Consider the following 27,142-nt stretch of genomic DNA (forward strand, 5'->3'; position numbering starts at 1 on the left):
GATTGCGGGTGCGCGATATATAGTTAGTGCAACTAACTATATATGGAATTTCAATGGTTTTGTGTGAGTAAAATAAGGTTTTGTAAATGCGAATTCCTAACTATATATGGTCTATAACCTATGGTTTTTTTCAGTGAATTTTTAAGGTTTTGTAAATGCTAATTCCTAACTATATATGGTCTATAACCTATGGTTTTTTCAGTGAATTTTCAAGGTTTTGTAAATGCTAATTCCTAACTATATATGGTCTATAACCTATGTTTTTTTCAGTGAATATATATATATATATATATACATACATATATAAACATATATCATCTGTATATCTATATAAATACAAACATAAATGCATGCATACATATATGCATACAGATGCATGTTATTTACATGAAAGTTGAAAAACACTAATAAAAGCAAAGCTAAAAAGCCACCTCATTACAAACAGAATGGCTTTAACTTAAACGAGGGCGAGATCTATTGCATTTTCAATGCTTGTTTACTTTGGTTCCATCAAGAAGGCATTCAGATGTGTCACACATTTGCCATAAATTCTGACTGTTAGCACTCTAGTTGCACATTAGATCACTGTAGTAAAGCTACTGCTCACCAGGGACGTCTGCTGCTGGTATTCAAAGTGCATGTTTCAGTCTGCATGTCAGAATTTTTTTAATGAAATAGAAGAGGATTTGAAAAGTCACTCAAAATGTGCCCTAATTTTTCTTTCTGCAGCACTAATAATACCTTCTATTGTATAATATACCCCCTCATTTTGTTCCTTTATAAATTAAATGTTTTAAAAGTTACCACTTTATTCCCATCACGATGGCTCCAGGTGTGCTATACCTTTGTAATAAGTAGGACTGTTAGCCCTCTAGTTGTTCTTTAGAACACTCTGGGACATTCTGTCATTGGGCTATACTTGGGCTACATCTGGGTGATATTTGGGCTACATTTGGGCTCTTTTGTCTCTGGTGGCCATTTTGGGAGACTGCATGTCAGAATGTTTTAATGAAATAGAAAATTATTTGAGAAGTCACTCAAAATGTGCCCTAATTTTTCATTCTGCAGCACTAATCATACTTTCTATGGCAAAATATACCCCCTCATGTTTCTTTTTAAATTAAATGTTTTAAGAGTTACCACTTTATTCCAATCAAGATGGCTTCAGGTGTGCCATACCTTTGTAATAAGTAGGACTGTTAGCGCTCTAGTTGTTCTTTAGAACACTCTAGGAGGCTGCAGTAGAACACAAAGGAATCAACTGACAGTCTCTGTCCTTGTTGGATGTACATGTTTTACTGAGAATGTCAGACTTCATTTTCACATGACTGAGAAAGATAATGTGAATTTACAGAAAATATGCTTTCAGTTTAGCTTATAGATCCCCTTCCAAACCACTGTGGGAAAATCATGGGATATTAGTTTTCTTTCAAACAATATTCATGATATCACAGCAGAAGGTTTTTTCACATGGTAAAATCACCTTAGAACCCACCACAATTCCTAAAACGAGTATGGTACCATCAACAAATGATTTATAATGTAACTAAAGTCCTAAAACCCTCTATTAACTACAATGCTTTTTAATGAGGTGCTATCATGTATATTGGTCCCAAGATGGCTGCCAACACTTCTTGGATGAAGTGCTGACAGCCAATCAGATCAGATGTGTGGTTAGGCTTCGCCCAGATATATATCTTTTTTTGAACCTAAATTACTCAAAATCCACTGGAGCACATATATTGAGACCTAGCAAAGGCACATCGGGCTAACAGTCCCAACAATTTTGCCAAGTTTCGTGCAAATCCATTCAGCCGTTCGAGCTAAAAGTGAGGCCAACCGCCCTATGGAAATTAACATGGGAAAAACGCGTTTTGGGACCCCCCCCCTTTTTTCTCGGCCCCCCTTGATGAAACCCCCCCAAATTGTCAGGGGCTGCTCAGAAACAAAATGTACCATTTTCCTGAAAATTTCAGCCAATTCCGTCCACAAACGCGAAAGTTATTAGACATAGAATTTTCAAAAATCCCATAGAGAAAATATCCTAACTATATATACCTACTGGCGACCGCCAGTAGGTAATATATATCTTTCTAATCTCTTGCAGGACGTCCATCATACTATATTTTCCTCAGTGTTATCTTATATTATTTGCTGCTTATTTAGTCATCAGTATTATTCATGCATTTAGCTGTTATATGTACCAAGTGTGTTGTTATTGCTTACATATAAACATATAGATCTCTATATATTTGAATTTTCTGCCTTTCGGCATATTCGGTTCGAGGCATGTGGGCTGCTGAATTCATATCTGCGCATAGATTATATAGCAGTCCCTCCTGTTAGCAACGGCTGCCTGTGCCAGCTGCAGCAGTCTGAAAAAGAGTTTTGAGAACAGCCTGTCCTACAGCTGCCTGCTGTCTTGAATGCACATCTACGCAGTAGTGTTTCGTAAATGTACGTGTAGTGGATCATGTGGCTGCCTTACATATCTCTTCTAAAGGAATATTCCCCAGGAAAGCCATGGATGCTCCTAACTTACGTGTGGAGTGTGCTCTGGGAGGAATGGTTAGTGTGCGTTTAGCCTTTGCGTAGCAAATCTGTATACACTTGACGATCCATCTGGCTATTCCTGCTTTGGAAATGGGGTTGCCTTTGTGCTCTGGAGAAAAGGCAACAAACAGTTGTTTTGTTTTCCTGAAATCCTTTGTTCTGTCTATATAGTACATAAGAGCTCTTTTGACGTCTAATGTGTGTAGAGATCTCTCTGCGACATTTTCTGGATTAGGATAGAAAACAGGCAGTTCTATGGTTTGGTTTATGTGGAACTGCGAAATCACTTTAGGCATGAAGGTAGGGTTGGTGCTTAGTACAACTCTATTTGCGTGGACCTGTATGAATGACTCTTGAATGGTTATTGCCTGGAGTTCACTAACTCTTCTTAGTGAGGTAATGGCTACTAGGAAAGCAACTTTCCAGGTAAGAAATTGAATCTCACAAGAGTGTAGAGGTTCAAAAGGTGGTCCCATCAGTCTGGTGAGGACCACATTCAGGTTCCATACAGGCGAAGGTGGGTGTCTGAGAGGGATCATTCTTTTGAGTCCCTCCAGAAAAGCTTTAATGGCAGGCACTCTGAATAGTGAGAGGTGCTGCCTGTTTTGAAGATAAGCTGCTATTGCGGATAAATGTATACGAATGAAACTGTACGCCAAATTACATCTGTATAAGTGCAACAAATAACAGATAATGTTTTGAATAGATGCATCCAGTGGGTTAATGTCATTATTGTTACAATATATGACAAACCTCTTCCATTTAGCCGCATAACATGCTCTGGTTGTGGGTCTTCTTGCCTCCTTGATGATGTTCATGCATTCTGGTGGCAAGCTGAGGTAGCCAAATTCTAAGACTTCAGGAGCCAGATCGCCAGGTTGAGCTCTTGCGGATCTGGGTGCTGAATTTCGGCATGGCTCTGCATTAAAAGTCTGGGTGTTAGCAGCAGTCTTTGATGCAGTACCACGGAAAGATCTACTAGCGTGGTGTACCATGGCTGGCGTGCCCACGTCGAAGCAACCAGGATGAGTGTCATCGAGTGTTGCTTCAGCTTGCGTGCCACCAGCGGTATTAGAGGTGCTGGGGGAAAAGCGTACGCAAACCTGCCTGACCAGTTCATCCATATCGCATTGCCCTGTGACTGCGGATGTGGGAACCTGGCGGCGAAGCTTTGGCATTTTGCATTTTCCCTTGTGGCGAATAGGTCCATCTCTGGATGACCCCACTGCTGGAAGTACGGTTGGAGTACTGATGGATGTATCTCCCACTCGTGCATCTGGTGGCTGTGTCTGCTGAGCAGATCCACCATCTGGTTCTCTTTGCCCGGGAGGTGTTCCGCCATGAGGAAGATGTTCCTCTGAATGGCCCACTTCCACATGCTCTGAGCCAGATGAGACAACTGTGGAGAGTGTTCCTCCCTGCTTCTGTATGTAGCACATGGCAGTCATGTTGTCCGTCCGGATCAACACGACCTTGTTGCACAAGTGTACCTTGAAAAGCTTTCATCGCCATGAAGATTGCCATCAGTTCCAGAAGGTTGATGTGCATTTTCTTCTGCTGTGCTGTCCATAGTCCCAGCACTGTGTAATGGAGTACATGAGCTCCCCATCCCTGGAGAGATGCGTCCGTCGTCAGTATAATCTGTGGCACAGGCTCCTGGAACGGTCGGCCCTTGCAAAGGTTTTGTGGGTTCCACCAATGCAGAGAGTTGAATGCCCGACCGCTCACCAACACTAGGTCTTTTAATTGTCCTTGAGCCTGATTCCACTGACGTGCCAAGCACTCCTGAAGCTGACACATGCGTAGTCTCGCGTGCGGGACTATGAAGATGCAGGAGGCCATCATGCCTATCAACTGCATGAACACTTTTGCTGGAAGCGAGTGTTGAGGTCTGAATTTTTGTATCAGCAATTGCATGCTGTTTATCCTTGCTGAATTTGGCTGAGCTTTGGCTGCCAGAGTGTTTATTGTCGCGCCCAGGTACTGTTGCACGTGGGCGGGTTGAAGATGTGACTTTGGATAATTCAGCGAGAATCCCAGATTGTGAAGAAGATGAATGGTGTGGGACATGTGGCTGGCACACTGCTGGGCCGTCTTTGCTTGAATAAGCCAGTCGTCCAGATAAGGGTAGACATGTATGTGCTGTCTCCTTAGGTGTGCTGCTACTGTCGCCAGGCACTTTGTGAACACCCTGGGTGCCGTTGTTACTCCGAAAGGGAGGACTTTGAACTGATAATGTTGATTCTGAATAGTGAACCTGAGATACCGTCTGTGTGATGGGTGTATGGGTATATGGAAATACGCATCTTTTAGATCCAGTGTTGCGAGGAAGTCTCCCTGACTGAGTAACGGCAGAACCTGCTGTAAGGTGAGCATATGAAAATGCTCTGACAGAATGTATCTGTTCAGAGGCCTGAGGTCTAGTACAGGTCTGAGAGACCCGTCCTTTTTGGGTATTAAGAAATACAGAGAGTACACCCCTGAGCCTTGGTCTTCTACAGGCACGAGCTCTATGGCTCATTTTTGCAGCATGCTAACGACCTCCTGCTGCAATAAGTGTAAGTGCTCTGCGGACATAGGACGGTGTCTTGGTGGTATGTTGGGTGGAGTGGATGTTAATTCCAGAAAATACCCGTACTGGACAATGTCTCTCACCCACCTGTTTGTGGTGATGGATTTCCAAACCGGCAGGAACTGTTGTAGTCTCCCCCGACAGGTGTTAAATGGTCGGGGGCAGTGACAGGGCGTCACTGTTTGTTATTGGCAGAGGATCTGGAATTGTTGTTTCCTCTTTCTCTGCCCTTGATGTTGTTTCCACGATATCCACCCCTGTTTTTATTGTAGGTGGATTGTGTACCTCCTTTATTGTACTGTGTCTGCTGTGTGGATTGGCCTCTTGAAGGTCCTATAGTATTGGAGCGATGAAAGGAGCCACCCCGAAACTGCTGGGACTGCAGAGCCCCCATAGACTTTGCAGTCTCGGTGTCTTTTTTAATTTTTTCAAGGGTGGTGTCAACCTCCGGTCCAAATAAGTAGTCCAGGTTAACTGGCTGATTGAGGATAGAAGTTTGTATTTCTGGTTTGAATCCCGAGATTCTTAACCAGGCATGTCTCCTTAACATGACGCTAGTGTTATTGGCCCTGGCTGCAGTGTCAGCTGCATCTAGCGCGCACTTGATGGAAGCATTGGTTATAAGCTTTCCTTCTTGGATTAGTAGTTCTGCACCCTCCTTGTACTGATCTGGTAGGTGTTGCAACAGTGTCTCAAGGGTATCATAATGGGACCTGTCATATCTGGCTAAGAGTGCCTGAGTGTTGGCATTGCACCAGATGTTAGCTGCCTGCGCTGCCGCCCTTTTTCCTTAAGTTTCCAGTACTTTCAACTCTTTGTCAGGAGGAGGAGCATCACCTGTAGTCTGGGAGTTTGCTCTCTTACGTGCATTAGAAACAACTAATGAGTCCAATGGCAACTGTGCTCTTATATAAGCAGGGTCAACAGGTGCCGGTCTGTATTTCTTTTCAATTCTTGGGTTCAAACCCTGGCGGTTTCCTTAAAAATGTCACCAGCATGCTTAAGGACCCCTTTTAATGCTTAAGGACCCCTTTTAGCATGGGCAGGGTCTTGACTGTTCTTTCTGAAGTGGAAAAGGTGTCGACCAGAAAGTCTTCCTCCACAGGGTCAGCATGTAGTTGCACGTCATGGTTACTTGCCGCTCTTTCAATAAGGGCGTTAAAGGCAGTAGTGTCCTCAGAGGGAGATGTTTTTACACTGTATACATGTGTGTCAGGGGCAGTCTGCGGATCTTTTGGGTCAGCTGGGCAGTTGGTTTTGATCATCGGGATCAGTGTCCACATAAGTGTCATCCTCATTTTCGTCATCCCCTGCATCCACATCTGAGTATGTGGGTGAAAAAGTCTGAGGTTCTTGTCCATAGGATTGGAGAGGTTCCACAAGAACTGGCAATGTTGTTGAATCCCTCTTCTTTTTTAAGGGAATCCTAAATGACTCCATGGGTGTTTCTGGTATGATCTTCCTTTAATATATGGACAGTCTACCAGTTTCCGAGTCGATGAACTGCCTCGAATCCTGTTCTTCAGGCTCCTCTGTAGCCTCCCCTTCTATCAACACTTTTTTAATGGCTCCGATACCTTTCTTTGGTTCAAACATCTTCGGACGCACTGTAGGTGGCAACCCGAATTTGATTGGTGTCGATGCGGTCTGAACGTTTCCGACCAGCTTCGGTGTTGGGGCCTTCTTCGGCCCAACCGCTGTAGCCTTGTTTTTGATGCGTTGGAGGGACTCCAACACCTCTTTGGCTATGAATGGGCTAAGCTGCGTCTACTCGACAAGGTCATTGGAGCCAGTCTTTGTCTTGTCCGCAGGCCTTGACCGAGGATCGAACCCTTCTTTTGGTTCGGGCCTTTTGTGTGTGTCGACTCCCTTCGGTGTCGGCTTCGTCGGTTCGACAGCCTTGACTTTGGTCTTCGGTGCCCCAACCTTTGGTTCGATGACCTTCTTGAGCTTCTCGGTATCGACAGTCTTTTTCTGTTTCTTCGGCTCCGAGGGGTTTGAGGCCTTGGAGCCGACGAGAGTTAGCTGCACTTTTGGTTTCGGTTTTGGCAGTGATGCTTTCGGTTTCGATGTCTTTGGATCGATCGATGGCGGTTTCGATACCGATGGCTCTTTATATATGTTCGAAGCCGGGCCTTTATGCGGGGCTGTTGAACGAGTCTGTAGATCTCGGGTAAGGCCTTGTGGCGATCCCTCGACCTGAGCCTTAGTGAGTGCTTCATCGTCGGCCCCCGTATAACCGGTTGGGCCTAGCGCCTCGCCTGAGCTATCTTTTACGGCCCCAAGGGCCTCTGCGTCATCTACCTCTTCGACGACGTCTTCGTCTTCTTCTAATACTTCTTCGTCTTCGGCGTCATACTCTGAGTCATGGCCCGAAACCGGATCTGAGTGTTCTTCCCGATCCTCCAGATAAACAACCTCTTCGTCTTTGGGCCCGAAGATGTTTTCTGGAACAGGCGCTGATCTCTGCGACTCCAATCGAGCCGCGCGTCGAATCCGAAGAGTTTTCTTCGACCTGAACCGGGCACAGGCCATACAGTTGGCTTCGTTGTGATCCGGGGACAGGCACTTGTTGCACACCGGGTGGACATCGATGTGCGGGTATTTTGCATTACAAAGTGGACACCTTTTGAATGGGCTTCTTTCCATCGTAGATCGAAGATCGGGTCGAATGTGGAAGAAAAACCGTCTGATTCGTCTATGTCCTCTCGAAGCAAAGTTATCGGTACAGAACGAAACAATACCGACGCTGTCGAAAACCTTTTGGCTTCGTAGAAAGTTTTCCTAACTTGAGCTAAGATAGTAACATCCGAACCCAATGGCGGAAAAAACAATTTGAGGATGGCGAGGATGCCCATGCGCACTGTAGTCTAGGGGAGGAGCCACCATTCTCGTGATACTTCGAAGACTCTTCCAGAACAACAATGTGCAATCATCCGGACCCAACACTAGGTGGCAATCTATGCACAGATATGAATTCAGCAGCCCACATGCCTAGACATTAAGAAAAAATTCATGATAGAGGATCCTGCATCAAATGTGCAAATATATGGTTATTTAATCATGTGCACAGAACCATCCTTGTGGGGACCTAGTACATCTCAACAAATAAAGGGAGTTCCCTTGAGTTTCTGCTTGCTTGATTTGTACTGGTCAGTCTATTGACTAATAGGTGACCCACACACATTCAATCGCTCAACATTTTCTTGGAACCAACAAAAAGAGCACTTACAGTCTAAAGAAACTATGTACTACGTAGCCGGTAAGTTTGTATATCGTATATCAAAATATTTTTTATTTAAAAACAAATTATAAAAAACATTTCAGTTAAAAACATACACATATATATTCCTAATGCCAGTTGTTATTTGCCTCAGTGCGCTGTTGATTTTAAAGCACTCTGTCAACACTTAAGTTCATTGTCTCATAGCAGGAATATTAGTAAGCAATACATTCAAACATATTTTAAAATGATTTTTCTTAAACAAATCAAGTCGACGCGTTTCGGTGGATCTCTGCTGTGCGCACCACCTTCTTCAGGACAATATTTAAACAGTTCTTTTGAGTTGTCTTTATACAGCTCAAATCATAAACCTCCTCATGAATTGAGGCGCTGATGCCCAGTGGATTAACAATGCTGCTAGGAAAGATGATCAACGTAAGTTCTTTTATTGATTAGATTCTTTACGTCCTCATGAAGGTTTGGATAATTTTTTAGGTATACAAGAAGGCACCAATGTTTAAAAGTGGTTAGCCGCTTAGAGTAAGGTTGTTGCTTACATCACTTCTAGGATTACGCTGGGGATTCCTTCAATCTTCTCCCTTAAAGCGTGTTCTGATGCATTTCTGTCTTACGTCTCTCGTGGGACCTAGTACATACCACCATTTATGATTGAAACAGTCCACATATTCGTCTATGGAACGTGGCTAAATGTTTAATTTATCAACATTATACACAAACAACATTATAATGTATTCATATTTGAATTGTTGCATATATACTAGGGGTATACACAAAGGTAGATTATGTTAGTGTGTCAGAAAATATCACATGATTACAGAAAGACACTTACAAACTGCATTTAACTAATTTACTAGTGCCTGAAATCTTAGGAGATAAGGGAACTAACACGTAACTAAATTAACATATGGAACCAAGGAATATGATGTTCAAGTCCCCACAGAGATAGTGTGGGAAGATTATTGTATTCAAGGCTTCACTGAAATAGTGTGCAAAGACAAAGCTTAAATCCCCACGGAGTTTAAAACTAATGATGATCAAGTCCAAACAGAGGTGTAATTATAGGAAGGATCAAGCACCCACAGGGATGGTATGTTATTATAGTGATGAGAAAGTCCCCACAAAGATAATGTGTTATTATAATGATGTTCAAGTCTCCAGAGATAGTGTGTTATTACAGTGATGTTCAAGTTCCCACAGAAATAGTGTATTAAGATGATTATGTTCAAGTCTCCACTGAAATAATGTGTACTTAAATCCCCACATGGAGAGTGTGAAGATAACGATGCTTAAGTCCAAATTAATTGGTGTGTTATAATAAGAATGTTCAAGTTCCCTTAGAGACAGTGTCTGAAGGAAATTATGATCAAGTACCCACACAGATAGTGTGGTGTTATAGTAAAGTTAAAGTCCACATAAAGATTGCATGTGATTACTGCCATGTTCATTATGTGGGGCGTGGCCAAGATGGCAGACACCTGAAACAAGTCTCTCGGCTCAAAGCTCTTTTAAATCAGGCTTTTATCCGTCCATCCAGTGGAAATTTCATCCCCAGGTCTATGACCCAATGCTGGAGGGGCTGGGGTACACACCACATGTTTCCGGGTCCTGCTTTGAGCCAAAGTCTTGACTCCGCAGCGGGGCTTCGTGGGCGGGAGGCAGAGCGAGGACACCTTGGCCTGGCAATGCCCCTATTGGCTGTGTAAAGTGACCTGCGGAGTGCTTCCTGGAAGAAATCAATTGGTCCCAGGCAGGCCAATGGTACTCTTATGGTCCCCTACTACTAATCACGGTGGAGAGTCTGAGTACCCAGACAGGAATCAGCAGAGCCACAGCTCAGAGAGATCGGCCATGACCTGGGGGCTTGCAAGCCCTCACAGTGGACCCATGGTGCCTGATCGGAAGCAGCTGATGGTGAACCACCCTGGGCAGCCCTGTAGCGGCCACCACCTATACCAGAGTAGCTGCCTGCATAGCACCCCCACCGCACATTGGTGAGTTTGGACCTTCATGAGTTGTACCCTGGACTCATTGTCTGACACTGGTCTAGAGGTATGATGGTGGCATTGCACCCTGGTGGCTGGGCCTAGTTTTATAGGTGCAGAGAAGGTGTGTACCAAGCGACTTAACAGCAGTGCTTAATTTGAGCCAATGTTTTCTGGTGCTCAGCACCAGCACTTCTTTCACAGGGCTACGATTTCTAACCCTGAAGGTGATGGTCTTGCTTTAAATTGCCCAACTTAAAAATAAAAAGCACACCTTGCATGGTGATGGGCTGGCATGTTTTCATAGGCAGGCGTCCTCAGCCAGGCATGAATGTGCACCACCAAGTTAGTGATAATGTCATCATGCCCGTCATGAATCCAAGAAGTCATCATTAACAAAAGGATTGTTTCTGGAGTCTGCTGCGACCGGCCACTGCCTGAGCTTAAGCCTCCAATCGGATAATTGTAGTGGGGGATGGCTTATGACCGAGTTAAAGCAAGGAAGCTCAAAAAGCGCATTTCGAATTTGGGAGTGAGGGCTTGTGAGGAAGAATAAACAAAAGTGTGAAATTTCCACATGCTGCGTAGCCAGGGTAGTAGAGCCTGCAGCCATGCATTGCTACTATATTCAATGTGCTCGATGCGGCCCACAGCAACTTTTGTGCGCTATGAAGTCACCTGCAGTTTCGGTGTGCTGCCTCTCAGCACGCTAATTGCGGAGTGTGCGTGAGCCCACCAGGCACAACAGCCATACTCAAGTCTTGCAGGCATTGGCAGCATTATGGCTGGGGACAGTGCTTGTGCTGCAACAGGCAGGGTAAAAGAAAGCTGACCAGTGGATGACGATACAGTCATCCTAAATGGACCAAGCTAATTACAGGCAGCACTAGCAGTGACAGGACCTGCTGTGCTTAAGCAGCCGCCTGTTCCGCAACAAACCCAGTCAGACCGCACTGAATAATGTGTTCAAAAAAAGCATTTTCATTTGGTGTACATTTTGTTTCTGCACTCATCTGTCGGTGTAGGTAAAGAAGTAAAATGCATGACTTGGGGGATAGACAGCAGAGCATGGTTACAGGTTAGAGATGCAGGCAGTGTGGGTGTTAAAAGTTGGGCACACTGGAGGTAGAAGTGGGCTGTGCCTCTTTTCCAACATTTTCGGCACTGGTACTACTTTGATTACAAATGAAGCACTACTTAACAGGAGGTGCTTTCCAGGCCTAGAACCTGGGAATTTGTCAGCGACCTCCACTTTGTGATTGCTCCTACATAACACAGCTGTCTAACAGGGGAGCCCTGTGACGCTTCCAGCACAACTGGTCTGCTGTGGGGATCCCAGGCTGGTGGCTGCAAGTGTGTCCACTCACCCCCCAATCTCCCCTCCATTGCCATCCCCAACACCTGCCTATATTATGTGATGCACCAAAGCAACAAAGAACGGGTCCCAGTCTCTGCCTGGACTGCCCCTGCCAGCCTGGCAGCCACTGAATTAAACAAACTGGATACTATACCGAATTCTATAGAGTTTTCCAACATCTCCTTTGAAGTGATGGTGGATTCTGTGGCAACCAATGTCAAACTCCTGCTAAACTATCACAAGTGCCTTGGGGAGCTCAACACCCACTCACAGAGAATACTGACTGAGCTACAGCCACAAACTATTGACCTTCATACACTGGTACAGGACTTACAGGACATGGTCAGTACTCTGGATCACAGAGCACAGTAGGACCGCACTTGCCTCAACAATATTCTCAAAGATGCGATATGATGGACTACCTGGGTGAAAGACCTGGTCCTCCACCACAGCTTCACATCCAACTTTTTCATTAAGAGGGCCACCGAGTGGCTGGACTCCCCACAACCCCCAGTAGGCGGCTCACCATGCCCCACAGTGGCCCAAATACTCCATTATAAGGCAGATGGCCCAGGCTCCAGCAGATGCATTCTGCAAACGCTTAAGGCTCCTTCTCTGAGGCCTTGGAAAAAGGAGGCACTTCCTCTGGAGTGCTACGGGGCATATTTACAAGGAAGTGGCAGAGCACGGCGTTAGCCTCCTTGGCTTAATGTCGCACTCCACCACTTCCGAAACGTTGGGCTGCACTGTATTTACAAGACTATGGTGCAGCCTTGTGTTTCCCCCTGTGCTGACACTGATTTAACTGCCTAGCACCAACGCAAGCACCCTTGCACCACAGTGCAAGGGTGCCAGCATTGAGGGGAATGATTGTTTATGTGTAGTAAGGTGGCCCTTCCTGCACATAAATAATCTTTAAATGGGGGTTTATAACTTCTATGTGTGCTGCTTATTGCAGCACACAGAAGTTGCAATTCATCATGTTTTTATTATTGTTTATGTGCAGGAAGGGAAAGTGGCAATGGGTAGGGGAAAATATCAAACCTAATACTTACCTATATCGGAAGGCATAACGCAGAACACTGTCAAAGTGTACCTGAAAGCATCATGGCTGCCTTTAACTTTTGTAAAGGCAATCATTAGCCAATCACATAATGGTTTATTATCACTATATACTGCGGACCTTCTACAAAATACTGCAAAGTTTTGCAAAAATCCACTGTAGGAAGGTGGCTACCTGACTATGGTTACCCCAGATGTTTTGCCTTGTGTTTAGCTGGTTTTCGACTTAGTTGGCCTGGTTCCCTGCTAATCAGGGCACCAGGCTATCTGCTCTCTCTGTAAAATGGATTCCATGTACCCTAGGTGCATAACTAAATTGGCTTGGGTCACCTTATCAGCCCCTGTACAGAGCACTATAGGTGCCCAGGGCATAGGTGCATCCAAGGCCTACCAGGGGCTGCAGCATATCTTTTGCCACCCCTGGCTGGCTATCCAAAATTGACAACTGGCTGATCACTCAGCTGGGGCAAGGTGGTGTAATCACCCCTTGCTTAGATATAGTATGCCTATATCTAAACCTATCTGGACACATATAAACCTATAAGCCACTCCTATGGCAGGCCTTAACAATCCTGGAGGCAGAGTGCGTGGTTTTATGTGAGATGGTGCTCTAGCATGAGCTGAGCCTGTCTGCAGCTGTCGGGACCAATTCCCTAAGCGGTTCCGGGATAATGCCATACCATATACTATTAGGTGCATTATAATCCTCGCGGTTATATGTTAACTTTGGTTTGGCTTTATCAAAACATGTTGTGTAAGGTGTCATACGATTTGCAATACTATCCCCTCGACAGTCCTGTCGACGGGGATAGCATTCCACCCCTGTAGTGGGAGACGACATGCTACTTTGCTAAAACGCGGTTGATTTTTAAAAGAGCCTCAGATCCACAAAATGGATGCTTCTGCCACAGACACGAGTCTGACCTCCTGCTGCTGACCGAAACTCAGTCAAGGAGGCCTGGACAAAGGCTTTCCTGTCGCAGGGAGGTGTCACACCACCCCAGACAGGAGATAGTGGATTGTAGCAGGGAGGTTTGAAAGAAACCAGACACTGCCTGGGGAGCACAAGGCTTCCCCTTGCATAATCCGGCCAAACCGGTTCTGGGGCAGACCAGCCCCAGTCCCAGCACGGCCTGGACAAAGGGAAAGGGGTGTATCCACCCCCTTCCTGGGTCCCACCCATAGGAGGGACCTAGCAGGTAATCCTGCCCCCTAGATTGGTATAAGAATGGGAGCAGTGCCAACGCACTCAGATTATAGTGATGAAACATATGAAACGAAACTCTGGACCCTTCGACATCCTACTCGACGTAGAAGACTGAAGAATCTCCCTTGTGGTCAAGGAGTGACCACCCTGTGCAAACAGGCAACATCCAGCACCTCGACGTTTGCTTTGTTGCAGTTCCCGCTGGAACTCTAGTGACAGAGATCGACAAGATCAAGCTTGCCTGCCTTCTAACAGCCCGATCCACAGTCCCTGCAGAGCTGAGACCCGTGGAAGCGTGGGGCCCGCCATCTTGGAAAGACCACGAGATGCTGACCGTGCAGCCCACGAGTGACCCTCGAAGCTGTACATCGGGTTTGAGAAGCCCCAGCTCTGAGCCTCTGTTGCACCGAAGCACACCCCTCTACACTCACCGAGTGCTGCGTGGGGCCCTTCTGCTTCTTTTGGCTCAACGAGTCCTCCTGTGTCGGCGAACTACGAAATTTAACTTGTGATTCTGGGTGCTCCAGACTTGCACCCGCTCCTCTGAAAAGGAGCACCCGCTCTGACCCTCCTGGTGCGAGTGAGAAGCAATCTTCCAGTCCTGCGTGGATTGCTCTTGCCAAGTGTTGTTTGCTCCAATCTTGAAGCCGACAGCGCCGACGGTGAGAGCCTTCGTGGGACAGCTCGTGACCCACTCCTGGACGTCGCAGATGCCCTAGAGCCCACGTGGCAGCGGAGAGAAGCTCCTCGACAACCACCCGATTGCGCCCGACATTGCCTGGTTCCGTCCTGGTTCCACCCTGGTCACTGCTGAGTGACCCAGACTCTGTCCCCTCTGCTTTCAGGTACTTTACGACTCTGATCCACCCTTGGATCACACCGGACACTTCTCCTTCACATCGCCTGCAGCATCTTCAGCTTCAAGCACCAACAACATGCGTGACGAAACCAGACACAACTTCGACCCTATGCACCCGCTTCCTGTGGGTGAGGTAACTCAGCAACGCCGGTGTTCCCACACTGGTACACACCTCTAGTGTATGTGTGTAAAGTTTCATCCTTCTAGGTTAAGTGGAAGTCTCCTTAAACAGTAACTTTATAACTTTTACACACCATTGTCTTCGCATTGATGCATGCGTGTGCTTTAAGCGCTGCACCCGAATCCTGCGGGCTTTTCCCGACTTCAGCATTGCTAGTCCCGACTGCTCCCAGCGATTCCCTAGGCCTAACCACTGTTCGATTGGTATCTCTTACACCACTTTCTTAATATATGGTTTGAGTGGCCCCCCGCCCTCATCCATAATTGTGCAACTTTTATATGTTTAACTGTGCTTTTGTTTAAACGCTTGTGCCCCTTTGCTCATAAAGAGTACTGGGGATTATTCTAGTAATAAATACATATATTTTTATAATATATACTTGTGTGGTGTCCTTTCATTTGATATTACAGGATTGTGATTGGTAAAACAGCTCGCTTAACACGACCTCTAGAGTTAAGCCTTTAAGGCTGCTTAGTCCATGCTACCATTAGGATAGCTTGTCTATAAGGTTGACTTACAACCAGACACCATAAGGGATTGTTTGGACTGATACAAGGTGCCCCCAGAATTGGAGACATCATATATCAGGCCAACTTCTCACATTGGTGTGCCGCGGTGCGGATTTGAGCTTGCTGTTGTTTTACCATTGCAATCTTTTTATCAAATTGAAGATCACATCAAGTACCTTCGGTACATATAAACAAAAGCTGATACAAGGTGGTTCCAGAATTGGAAACATCATATATCATATATCAAGCCAACTTCTCACAACCACCTATAGATATCACTGAGATAAAATAGCCTACAACTTAAAATATACTTGTAGTCCCCAAAAGTATCATCTGTGCACAATATGTAATACTGCCACATGTAATTTAAATCCATCCAGCCGTCTTTATGATGCTCCTGAGTACAAAGTCTATGGAAAATGCATTGGTGCATGTTAGACTTGGCCCTTTGTGGCTAAAGTTCCCCAAACGTTTTGCTTTCCCACTAGACCTTTTTTCTGACATGTGTTGTCAACTTCGATACGTTGGGCACTTTTCCACTGCTGATCAGTGTCAAAGTGCAAGTGTTCCCTGTGTAAAGTGTAATGGTAATTGGTTGTCCATGATTGGTATGTTTGCCTTACTAGTGAAGTCCCTAGTAAAAAGCACTATGTGTGCCAGGGCTATTAATGCAACTGCTACTAGTGGGCCTGCAGAACTAATTGTGCCACCCACACAAGTAGCCTTAAAGAGGGAACTCAGGCCTGCCACTGCAGTGCCTACGTGCAGTTTGTTAAACTGCCATGTTGTCTGACAAGTGCACCCACTTGCCACACCTTACCCTTCCCTTTCTATGCACATCAGGCACCCCTCTGGTAGGTCCAAGGAACCCCCTGGGCAGGGTGCAGTGCATGGTGCAGGGTAGGACATGTACTAAGGTGTGTACCATGTCCTGACATTGAAATAATCTCCATTTCGTGTTCCACTGTTGAAAGGCCATCTTGCCCATAGAATAGAATGGGGAGGCTGTGTAATAGGTTTTCCAGCCTATCTTCCCAAAGGCTTAAGATGGAGAGGTGAAGTTTAGTGTGCATTAGTGTGCATTAACTCACAATGTAATAACACATCTTTTTATGAAGGTGGTTTTTGCATTGTGTGTTTAGAAGCCACTCTTTTAGAAGTGGCTGGGATTTTGTGCTCTAACATTTCTGTGCGTCTCTGCCTGGTTGTGGATTGACTATCTGGATTTGAAAGTGATAGGATCTGGGAATTGTCTTGACCCAGGAGAGGAGGTGAGACAGCAACAGGCTGACCTGCATCTGGAGTGTAGGGGGAGGAGTAGCCCCTTGAGGTGAAGAGGCCTGGGGTGCCGCCATAAAACAATGGTCCCATCTCCTGCTGAGTGATTGAGAATCCAGACCTCCACTAATCAAAGGAAGAAGGTGTCACTGACAGGGAGGCACCCCGAATTGGTTTGAACAAGGGTCAGTGCCTCCATGGAACACAAAGACTTCAAACCATTTGGGGGTATAACTAGGGGAGTTGAAGCCCCTGAATTTTGGAGAAATGGATTGATCAAGACTGAAGCTACTACGTGGTTAAGAGGAACCTTTGCCAAGGATGAAACAACTGAAGAGACTGAAGGAAAGGACGGACCCTTGCTGTGTGTTCTGGGGCTGGCCAGCAGTTTGCGGTTTTAACCAAGGAAATGTTAAAGGGACTTTGCTGTGTGCTGTGTCCCTATGCTTGAAAGGACTTTGTTGTGTGCTGTGTCCAGAAGTAACTTATCCCGAAGGGCCCGAGGTGAGCTGGCTCCCTGTTACGGAAACTCAGGCACACAAAGGTTTCCAGGAGAGTCTCAGCGACACTGTGTGCATGTGCTTTTTGCAGCCTGAGACCATCGTAAGTAGTGCCCTGTGATCATGGAACATCAACACGGGGGAAAATAGTGTCAGAAGACCCCATGCATAGCAGGATCAAGAAGCGGGAGACGTTCGGACTTCACTCCGGGGGAGAGTTGGTCTGCCTGATTCAAAATTGCGGCGCCTGACCCTCGAGCCTAGTTTAGATAAGGCCCAGGAAGACGCTGAAACCATGATAAGGGGGCCCGAGGGCAAGAGAGCCCCCATGTGGCAAAGTAGCTGCGTGACGAGACCGAGGTACGTGCAGCATTGCCAGAGCCCACCCAGATATCACGGACCGCTCCTCCTCGGCTGCAGCAAAATGGCAGCCTCCTCTGGGATGCGGGACTGGAGTTTATGGTGTCCCCCGGAGGAGTGGATAACGCGAATCGCCTGAACATACCGGCGGCACGAGGGACTGAGCCCAGATGACAGCGGGCATTTCCAATAAACTTGCGTGAGTAATTTGACTGCCTTGAGCCCGGGAGAAAGCTGCTGCAACAACCCCCCCATGGCACTACAATATCCCCCTACTGCAGCAGGCTTGAAGAGTTTCCTCTTTTGTGGCACAACAATGGAACCGGACTGCTAGAAAGGTACCTGCTGGAAACGGGGGTACGGCAGAAGTTTGCAGGGCATGAAACCACACCGCCTGGGCCACACTGCACGCGACAGTCTGCCACGAGATTCCCCTCCGGTGTAGTGTCCAGGTGAGAATGCACTCGAGGAGTGTGCCCAACTCCAACATGGGGGATGTGCGAGCCCCAATCACCTGGAGACAGCGGTCGAGGGTTCCTAGAATACCCGGGTGCCTGACCTCGACACGGCCACTACACAAATGGTCTAAACAACTAGGCTCCTACCTAATATTCCCCACTCTTTAAGCCCTTTCTCCACCCACACTCTTCTCGCTCCACCAGACTGCAGCTAATAGAGAAGCCCCTCCACCCACTCCAGCCTCCATGGACTTGTTCATCGAGTGCACACCATCCTCCGCCACCTGGCTCTCCCATCATGACATAAATTAAGGGATCTTCCTCCGACTGTTGAGACCTAGCTAGCTGACCGATGCCCTGCGGAGCTACCTGTTTAGCTAAAGAGGAGAAGAGTTGTGGACTTGCTCCTCGACCGTCACCTACCCAGACGGACTTTGGGCAGACCTTTTGTCTTGCCATCACATCTCCCCCTTACCCTTTTACCCTCCCCTTCTACGCTCCATTTATCTAGTCTTGCTATGTTCTTTAAATGTTTTTAACCGATACCTTGCCATTTGGCCGATGGAGTTACCTGATAGCTAAAGAGGAGATGAGCTGTGGACTTCCCTCTAGGCCGTCACCTACCCAGCCAGACTTGGGGCAGACTTTCCTTCGTCTCGCAGTCGTACCTCCCTCCTACCCCTTCACCCTACCCCCTTACCCTTCTCTGCTCCAGGTATCTCATCTCCTACGCTCCTTGAATGTTTTACTAGTAACCTATGCAATGCCATAATTGATGTAACTGATATAATTTTGTAACTTTGTTGAACCTCATGTAAAGTGCTCTCATACCTCCGGGTCTAGCCAGCGCTATATAAAACTCATTAAATAAAATAAATAAATAAATATGGGCACCTGGAGTCCAAGTGAGGCTCAGCCACGCTGTGTGCATTTACTTTGTACAGCCTGAGACCTTCATGAGGATTGCATTGTTATTGTGCACCCGGAGTTACAGAGTCTCAGCGATGCTGTGTGCTTCATGCAGCATGAGACCTTTGTGAGGCGTGTCCGGTGATCGTGCACCCGAAGCTCAAGTGAGTCAACGAGTGTGTGTGCGTGTGTGTGTGTCCAGTTGCAGCCAGAGATCATCGCAGCATTAGCTTCCTGGACCGGCAGCCCAGGAAAAGCTAAGCCGCTGGCCCGAGCGCGCCGTTGCCAGAGCGGTACCTCGAGCCAAACTCGTCGAGGGAGGATCAGAGTCCCACTGCCCGGAATTCACTAATATTGCATCTGAGGCCTAAGTCGCTGGAAGCGGAGAGGAGAGCGCGATCACACCCCCCCAGGTAACGTGTGTCAACGCCTGTGGCTGGGTGCGGGCTCGGAGGGAGACTTTCTCGGGCTGTTCCCTTCCTGCAGCACGAGCCTCTGCTTTGGCTCGTATCACGGTCCATACTTGCCAATGGGGTGGCAGTACTGGGACCGGAGTGCGGAGCTGCACTTTGTTTACGAAATACCCGTGTGGGGGCAACTGTTGACAGAGGCGGACAGTCAGCACGAGTGGCGGAGAGACCGTCGAAGGCACCGTGATCGGTGCTGGAGTGTATTACAAATTGCATTGTGTAAGAAAGGGAGTTTCTGTTGCAGTACCCCCCCCCCCACTTTTTGCCTGATACCTGATGCTGTTTTCCTTGGTGTGCCCTGGGTCCCTGCCAATCGGGTACCCAGTGCCTGTGTTCCTTCCCTAAAAACTGTACTAAAGCCTACGCCCAATTGGAATCTGGCCACATGTCAGCCCCTAGTAAATGGTACCATAGGTACCCAGGGCATTGTGACCAAAGAAGACCCCTAAGGGCTGCAGCACTTATTGTGCCACCCTTAGGGGCCCTGTACCCTGACACACACACACTGCCTTTGCAGGCTGAGTGTCCTGGTGCAGAACTAAACAATCACTGTGTGCCATGCCCACAAACTCACTGGCCTGGCATACATCAGCACCCATCTAGTAGGGTGCCCTATGTCAGTGGTGTGGGCACAGGTGCATGAGCCCTGTGCCCCTACAGTATCCAGGGCCATTCCTGGGCACTGTAAGTGCAGTGATGCCATTAAGAGTATATGGTGCTGGGAGGTTGTCATTAAGAACTCCCCAACACCATAATGGCAACACTGAAGGCTGACCAGTTTGATATCAAACTTCTCAGCACATTAAACCCACACTGATGCCAGTGTTGGATTTAATGTAAAATGCGCTACAGAGGGCATCTTAGAGATGCCCCCTGAAACCTAACCTACAATCCACGTCTTGTCTGCGAGGCTGTCACACAGGAGACAAGTTGCTGTACCCCTGGGTAGAGAGCCCCCGCTCTCTTGGGCCTGCAACAGTGCACATCCTGGGACGAGGTGCCAAGCCTCCTCCCCCAGGATGGGCAGGGGAAGCTTCAAAGGCATTACTCCTTTGTGAGCTTCTCCAGACCACTTGTTGTACTCAGCAACTGGCCCCCACCAGTTCTGACCCCACTCCGGCGGGAAGACTGGCGGGAAAACCTACGTCAGAAAGGGGGGTGTGCCAGCCTGTGCCAACTCCATCCCTCAGGTGGGAGAGGCGAGGGGAAGCACGACCATGGACTCCAGCCATCTTGAAGCTGGGGAGCCCTGACCAATCACAGCTAGGCGGATGCCTCCCTCCTAAAGGAGAGGAGCAGGCTAGCGGTGTACCCACCCCAGGACGTGGACCCATTGGTCCTTGCCCTACCTGTAATGCCCCTAAATTTAGTATTTAGGGGCACCCTGAACCTTCCTTCCTTAGATCCAGATTCAGAAACAGGAAAGAAGAACAGGGAACAAAAAGACCTGCCATGCAGCTGCTAAAAGAGGAAAACCCCAACTAATTTGGCCCCCACCCAACCGGCCGGTCGACCCTCGAACCTGCTCCTGCTAAACACCCGCATCTCCAGTGGTCAGCAACCTTAAAAACCCCGGAGGACCTGCCTGCCTTGTGAATCCGACTACCTGGGTCCCCCACGAGCAGTGGTACTGCTCAAAGCAAGTAACAAGCCCTGGCATCAGCCCGGAACCGCGAACCCTGCACCGGCCAAGCCTGGCCTGGCTGGAGTGAATCAAGACCACAAGGACGTCCCCCCGGCAACTGGGACCCGAATTCAAGTGCCCAAAGACCTCCCTCGCCGAACCAGACGCCTGCAGCCTCAGAACCAGGGACCCCCCCCCTACCACGACCAGCTGAGGGTAAGATTTCCCGACGCCAAAAGACACCCCTGCACCAGACGCCCCACGGCCTCGTGTGCCCAACTCCTGGGTGTCAACCCCTCCTCCAGCTTCCCAACTTACCTCTCGAAGTGGTGGTCGCACCTGAAGAATCTCCGTCCCCGAGCCTGCAGCCTTTGTCCACTTTCCAAGATCTTCATTGAATAACATTGAGCGCCCGACGGCTCAAAAGCACCCTGGACCCAGCTGCCGAGTGCCCCTGGGAGTGCAACCTCTACCCTATCTCACTTCCCCACTTGCCCGGAGTAAGTGACCAGGAGCTCAGCTCCCACAGCCACGAGGCCGGCCAGCCAGCAGCCACCAACAAAGGGCCCCCTGCCTTCCATAGGACAACATTGGGTTTAACTCTCTCTGCACCTGTGCCGCTGAGGGTGTAACAACTGTACCTTTCCGACCCTGGGATACCCCTGAGTCTATGCCCAGAACCTTAACTTCACCAGTCGAGTACTCACCTGAAATCCGATAACTCACTTTCCTTCCATTGGCTATCATGGACTGGTATTCACTGAAATTTCTTCTAAGTGTAAAGTTTTGAAACTTTAAAAACATTCACCTAAAATCATCCGAATAACGAATTCCGAAATACTCACCTGTGATCAGGAGAGAAGCCAGTACTGTACCTTTTAGCCCAGTACTGAACCGCAAAAGTAATCCTAACTGTACTTACCAGTAACTTTAATTTTCTTCCATAGGAAACCATTGACTGTTTATCTCTGAAATTTCTTCTAAGTGTCAATTTTTGCAAACTAGAAATATTCCTTAAAAATCGTACCAAATACTAAAACGTAATTACTTACCTCTCTTAGGTAGAGGTCCCAGTGCTGAACCTAGGAGTCCCGTATTGGATTACAAAAGTAACGAGAACCTACTTTACCTGTGACTTGAATTTGTAGCTAGTGTACTTACAAAGTCTATTGCCTTTCTGCAAAGTAATTACCTAAAGTCACTCATATTGACAAAAGTATATTTTGATACCTGTTGGTTCTAAAATAAACTGATTGTGTACAACAAATGCTTTACACTGTCCTCGGATACTGCCTTACTGCTCAACCAAGGTATCACTTTAGAGAGTAAGGTCATATCTGACTTTAGCCTCTGTTATACCTCTGGAGACTGGGGACTCTATACACACGGTACCTTACTTTGGTCAAGTATATATAGAGCCACTTTCTCACACATTATTTCTGCATAACGAACTACCCGATTAGTGTATCACACATTGCATTATTTCTGCATAACAAACTACCTGATTGTCGTATTGCATTATTGCTGCATAAAGAACTAGCATTGTATTAGGTTTACATTTATTTATTTAAGAAGTTTTCTATAGCGCTGTCAAGACCCAAAGGTAACCGAGCACTTTACAGTAAAAGAATAGCATATAATCAACAGAAGCATGACATATGAAAGGTTTTAGCAGTCAATGAGTGTCAGAGTAAGAGCTGCATAATTGTAATGGAGAACTTCTTTGGTTTCAAGATTCAATGCAGTCGCATAGTTCTGGGGTTGCTGTCTGTTCCGTGTTATCCACAACCAAGGGAACGGATGAGGAACAGGGATTTGAGTGGACTTTTGAATTCCACAAAGGACGGTATGGTTCTGATGGGCGGGGGATGGAGTTCCAAACTTTGGGGGCGTTTCCCGTGAAAGAGCAGTCCGCTGTTCTTTTCCTTCTAGTTTTAGGTAGGATGAGCAGGAGAGAGTTAGAGCTTCTCAGATTCCTGGCTGATTCTAACAGTCCGACGTTCATTATTTTTATATTGCCAAGTGCCTGATTCTAGCATTCCGAACTGCATAGCATTGCATTAGGACTGCAGTGGAACGTTTAGAAGTGCTCATTAATATCGCCAGAACTTACAAGGGCTGGGTGGCCTAACAACCACCAGCCAGGAGGAATATTGCAAATATGCATATGTTGGATTTATATTGTGTGGTCTTATTGTATATCTTTTTATATAAATTTATACTCGTTTATGAAACTCGTGTGGAGTCCATTTGTGGTGTCATCATTGAGTTGCTGTGAGTGTGGTTGCAAATACTTTACACATTTGCCTTGAAGATAAGCCGGGCTGCTCGTGCCAAGCTTCCAAGGGGGTGAGAGGGGGCTATCTCAGAAGGTGTCATTCCTTTCCCTGATGTGGAAACTAGGGTCCCTATTTGGCCTAAGGTACCTACCTCAGCCAACCAGGTATCAGCGGTGGGATTTGAATGTGAATTTGCAAATTCACTCAGTGATTGGTGCACATCACAAGTTTAGCTCAGACCATGACGCAACCACATATTGTGTTCTTGATTTGTTGGTTCCATTTTTGGGCGACCTTTAAGCCACACATCAGGTTTCAGAGGAGTCAATTAGCCAATGAGGCTGCAGAATTAGAGTTCGGCATAGAGGCATTGCTTACCTACAAAGTTGATCAATTGAGGCAATTCTGCAGAGCTTTAGGATGTCCCATGAAAAGTAGTGCCAAGAAGGAGGAGCTGCAAATGGCCTTGAGGACCTGGTGGGAAGCCAAAGGGGTTCAGGAGGCGGGTGATGGTGAGGTGGATGAGGATGAACCAGGAAATGGATTTGGTCCACAGGATTTCCCAGGGGAGGGACCAGCCTCAGAGGCTGGTAGTAGCCATTCAGGAAGGAGTTTCACCAGAGGAGCTGGAGGAAAACCAAAAGGATCAGAGAGCACGAGTTGGAGGTTTTAAAACTCAAGCAGAAGAGTAGCTGCTGCTCATTGAAAGTGAAATATGCAAAAGGTACTGTTGGACGGAATGCTGGACAATTCAAACATTCACCGGCAGTCACAAGGATCTGGGTTTAATCCATCATTCTTTTGCTCACCACACCACCCCAGTTTGGAACCAGCCATATGCAAATCAGTCTTGACCCTGTTCCTTGTGGGCACAGTCCAGCCCAAACTGCCAAAACAGGTCCTCCCTGGACCGGAAACAAGCATCCTGGGACCGGTTTCAGGGCATCCCCTTCTTCAACCAGGCTAGCTTGAATCCAGTGGTGTAGTGAGCACGGGCCCCACGTCGGGGCATACCCTTCCCATTTAGGGTGACATATGCAAAAGAAACAGTTGATTGAAGGTATGCTGGACAATGCAAACATTCACGCCCAGTCACAATCAATAATTGTTTTTGTATGTCTCACCCAAAATGGGACGGGTATGCCCAGACGTGGGTCCTGTGCTCTCCATGCCACTGGAGTCAAGCTATCCTGGCTGAAGAGGGCTGATAGTCGAAACCGGTCCCAGGATGCTGGTTTCCAGTCCAGGGAGGACCTGGCCTGGCAGTTCGGGCTGGACTGTTCCCATTGGGCGCAGGGTCAAGACTAATGTGCATATGGCTGGGTCCAAACTGGAATGGCATGGTGAGCAAAATAACGATTGATTTAGGCCCAGATCTCTGTACTGGGGTGAATGTATGACATTGTTCTGCATTCTGTCCATCAATTGTTCTTTTTGCATTTGTCACCCGAGTGGGACGGGTATGACCAGAAGTGGGTCCTGTGCTCTCCATGCCACTGGAGTCAAGCTATCCTGGCTAATGAGGACTGAAAGCCCGAAACCAGTCCTAGGATGCTTGTTTCCAGTCCAGGGAGGACCTGGCCTGGCAGTTGGGGCTAGGCTGTTCCAATATGGCTGGGTCCAAACTGGAATGGCAGGGTGAGCCAAAAAAAACTTTGGATTTAGGCCCAGATCTCAGTACTAGGGTGAATGTATGATATTGTTCTGTATTCTGTCCATCAATTGGTTATTTTGCATCCTTCCTATGACGTCACTGAACCGGGGACACAGACTCCCATGATTTCTCCTATGAAGAGCAATGCTTGGATCCATGTTGCCGCTTCTTCTTATGCTGTTTGGACGACGGAGGTGTGCGGAGTCAGTGACTTCGACCAAGTCCTCTTTTGACCTCTCTTCTCCTTCCTCGCCCAGGACATAAGCAGCTTTGCTTCTCTCTTTTTAATGGCCTTTGGATTCATCGGACGACAGGACGAGCAACCCTAGACATCATGGTCAGATGATAAAACAGCAAAGGCAGTCTTTGTGAGGGTCTGTGACAGACATATGGCCCCCACATTCCCTACAGGGTTTAAAACTAGGCTTCTTCTGTGGAGCCATCATGCAGAAACAGTTTCAAGACAACTGCATCAAAGTAGACTACAAAGAAATGAAGAGTCCTAGAAAACCGTTGTGAGTAGACGGCGAGCAAAAAAGGGAACCGACGTCAGTACGCCGACGAGGTCTTCTTGTGGCTCTGATGACGTCACACAGTCGTAAGCAGAGCCGTGCTCTTGGGACGTCCTCGTGAACGAGGAAAAGCTATAAAAAAATTCCGTGGAATGCTGCTTAAAGGGTCATTCAAAAGGTGAGGAATCCACAGGTATATGTATCCATCAGAAAGACAGTTGCATCAAGCAGAAATTCTTGGACAGCAACTGGATGGCTATAATTAGGTTAAGACAGGACTATCTTTTCCACAGACATTCTGTTTTCATATTCTAGAGGCAGAAACCAAAAAAAAAGTTTAAATAGTGAGTTTGTCAGAATAAAAGGTACCCTCAAAAAAAGACAACCATCAATATGTAAAACAAGTGGTTTACTTGGGCAACTTTTCACTACTTGCAAGTTTCAAAAAATGTAAGCAAACTATGAAACACTTGGAATCAAGGCGAGCACACAGAGGAGTAGTAGTATATTCTTTAGAAGTGTCAAATGCAGCTACTGCTCAGCAATTAGACATGCTAACTCACTTAGTTATTGTGCAACATTAAGTTCAAAATCTTGTAGCCATGAAAAAAAACAGGCAATTCTAAGATTTTGTATGAAAAGATTACCCTGTAGGGCAAAGAAAACTCAATATTTTGGACATTACCTGAAGGACTTGTGAATGGCCCTTCTCAGCACAAACATGTAATGGTGTTCTCCCCCAGCAGTCGGCAGTGTTCAATCGTGCGCCTAGTCCTACTAGATCCTGTACAATGAGATGCTGGTTTGCAGCCACCGCTACTTGTAGGGCACTCTATAAAATCAACAAAACTATGAGCAACAGACAAACGACAATAAACTTTTATCAAAGAGAGAAAATAGCTGAATGGATCACCACAGTTATTATAACCTTCATAAGGTATCACTTACTTTATGTAGGTATCCAACAGGCAGCCACATTAAATACGAATCGCTTGATCTATTAACCAGCATGGTACGAGAATTGAAAAAACCCAATCCATTAACGCACCATGTTCCAAAATAATAAATGTGACCACTAGGAAATTAAATCTCACCTGGTTATTGTGTTCTTTAATATCCAGTTCATTTATTGCAGCCATTTTTCTTGCAAGTACATATGACAAAGCACGTCTCCCCTGTGCCACAGCAATGTGAAGGAACCTGAAAGAGAGGAAAATTGAGAAGCACAAGTTACTTAACTTTGTTGATGCCTTTTCTGGTACAGACTATGTAACTGCAGATTTCACACCTGGTGACTTTCTCTAGGTCAAAAGATATCAACGGAGGGAGGTAGAGTGTTGAGATAGGATTCTCACTCCACGGGCACTGATAATTAAACAAGAAGAATCCTACTCAGAGTGTACACCTCAGGGAAGGGGGACACTCAGTGTGTTGTTAAATACCCCTCACACACCAACAGGCCCCTTGGTGTCATGCTTCATCATCGGGGTCTTCGCACCCCGCTAGAGGGATGCGGCGTGCTACGACCAGCGACTACGCGGGAGCACTGAAGTGGTTGACTATGTGTGGTGT

At 46.9% G+C, this 27,142-nt stretch overlaps 1 protein-coding gene across 1 annotated transcript in view; it reads right to left on the reverse strand.

Annotated features, from left to right (window-relative positions):
* Window positions 1-27,142, reverse strand: part of NFKBIZ (NFKB inhibitor zeta) — a 520,270-nt gene that overhangs the window by 351,661 nt on the left and 141,467 nt on the right. Inside the window, exons 6-7 of the mRNA XM_086934523.1 lie at window positions 26,665-26,770; window positions 26,256-26,402 (exon numbers count right to left, since the gene is read on the reverse strand). Of these exons, the coding sequence (XP_086790649.1) occupies window positions 26,256-26,402; window positions 26,665-26,770 (253 nt within the window). The remainder of the gene's footprint in view (window positions 1-26,255; window positions 26,403-26,664; window positions 26,771-27,142) is intronic.

The sequence above is a fragment of the Lissotriton vulgaris genome, chromosome 8 (assembly GCF_964263255.1).
Source record: "Lissotriton vulgaris chromosome 8, aLisVul1.2, whole genome shotgun sequence".
NCBI lineage: Eukaryota > Metazoa > Chordata > Amphibia > Caudata > Salamandridae > Lissotriton > Lissotriton vulgaris.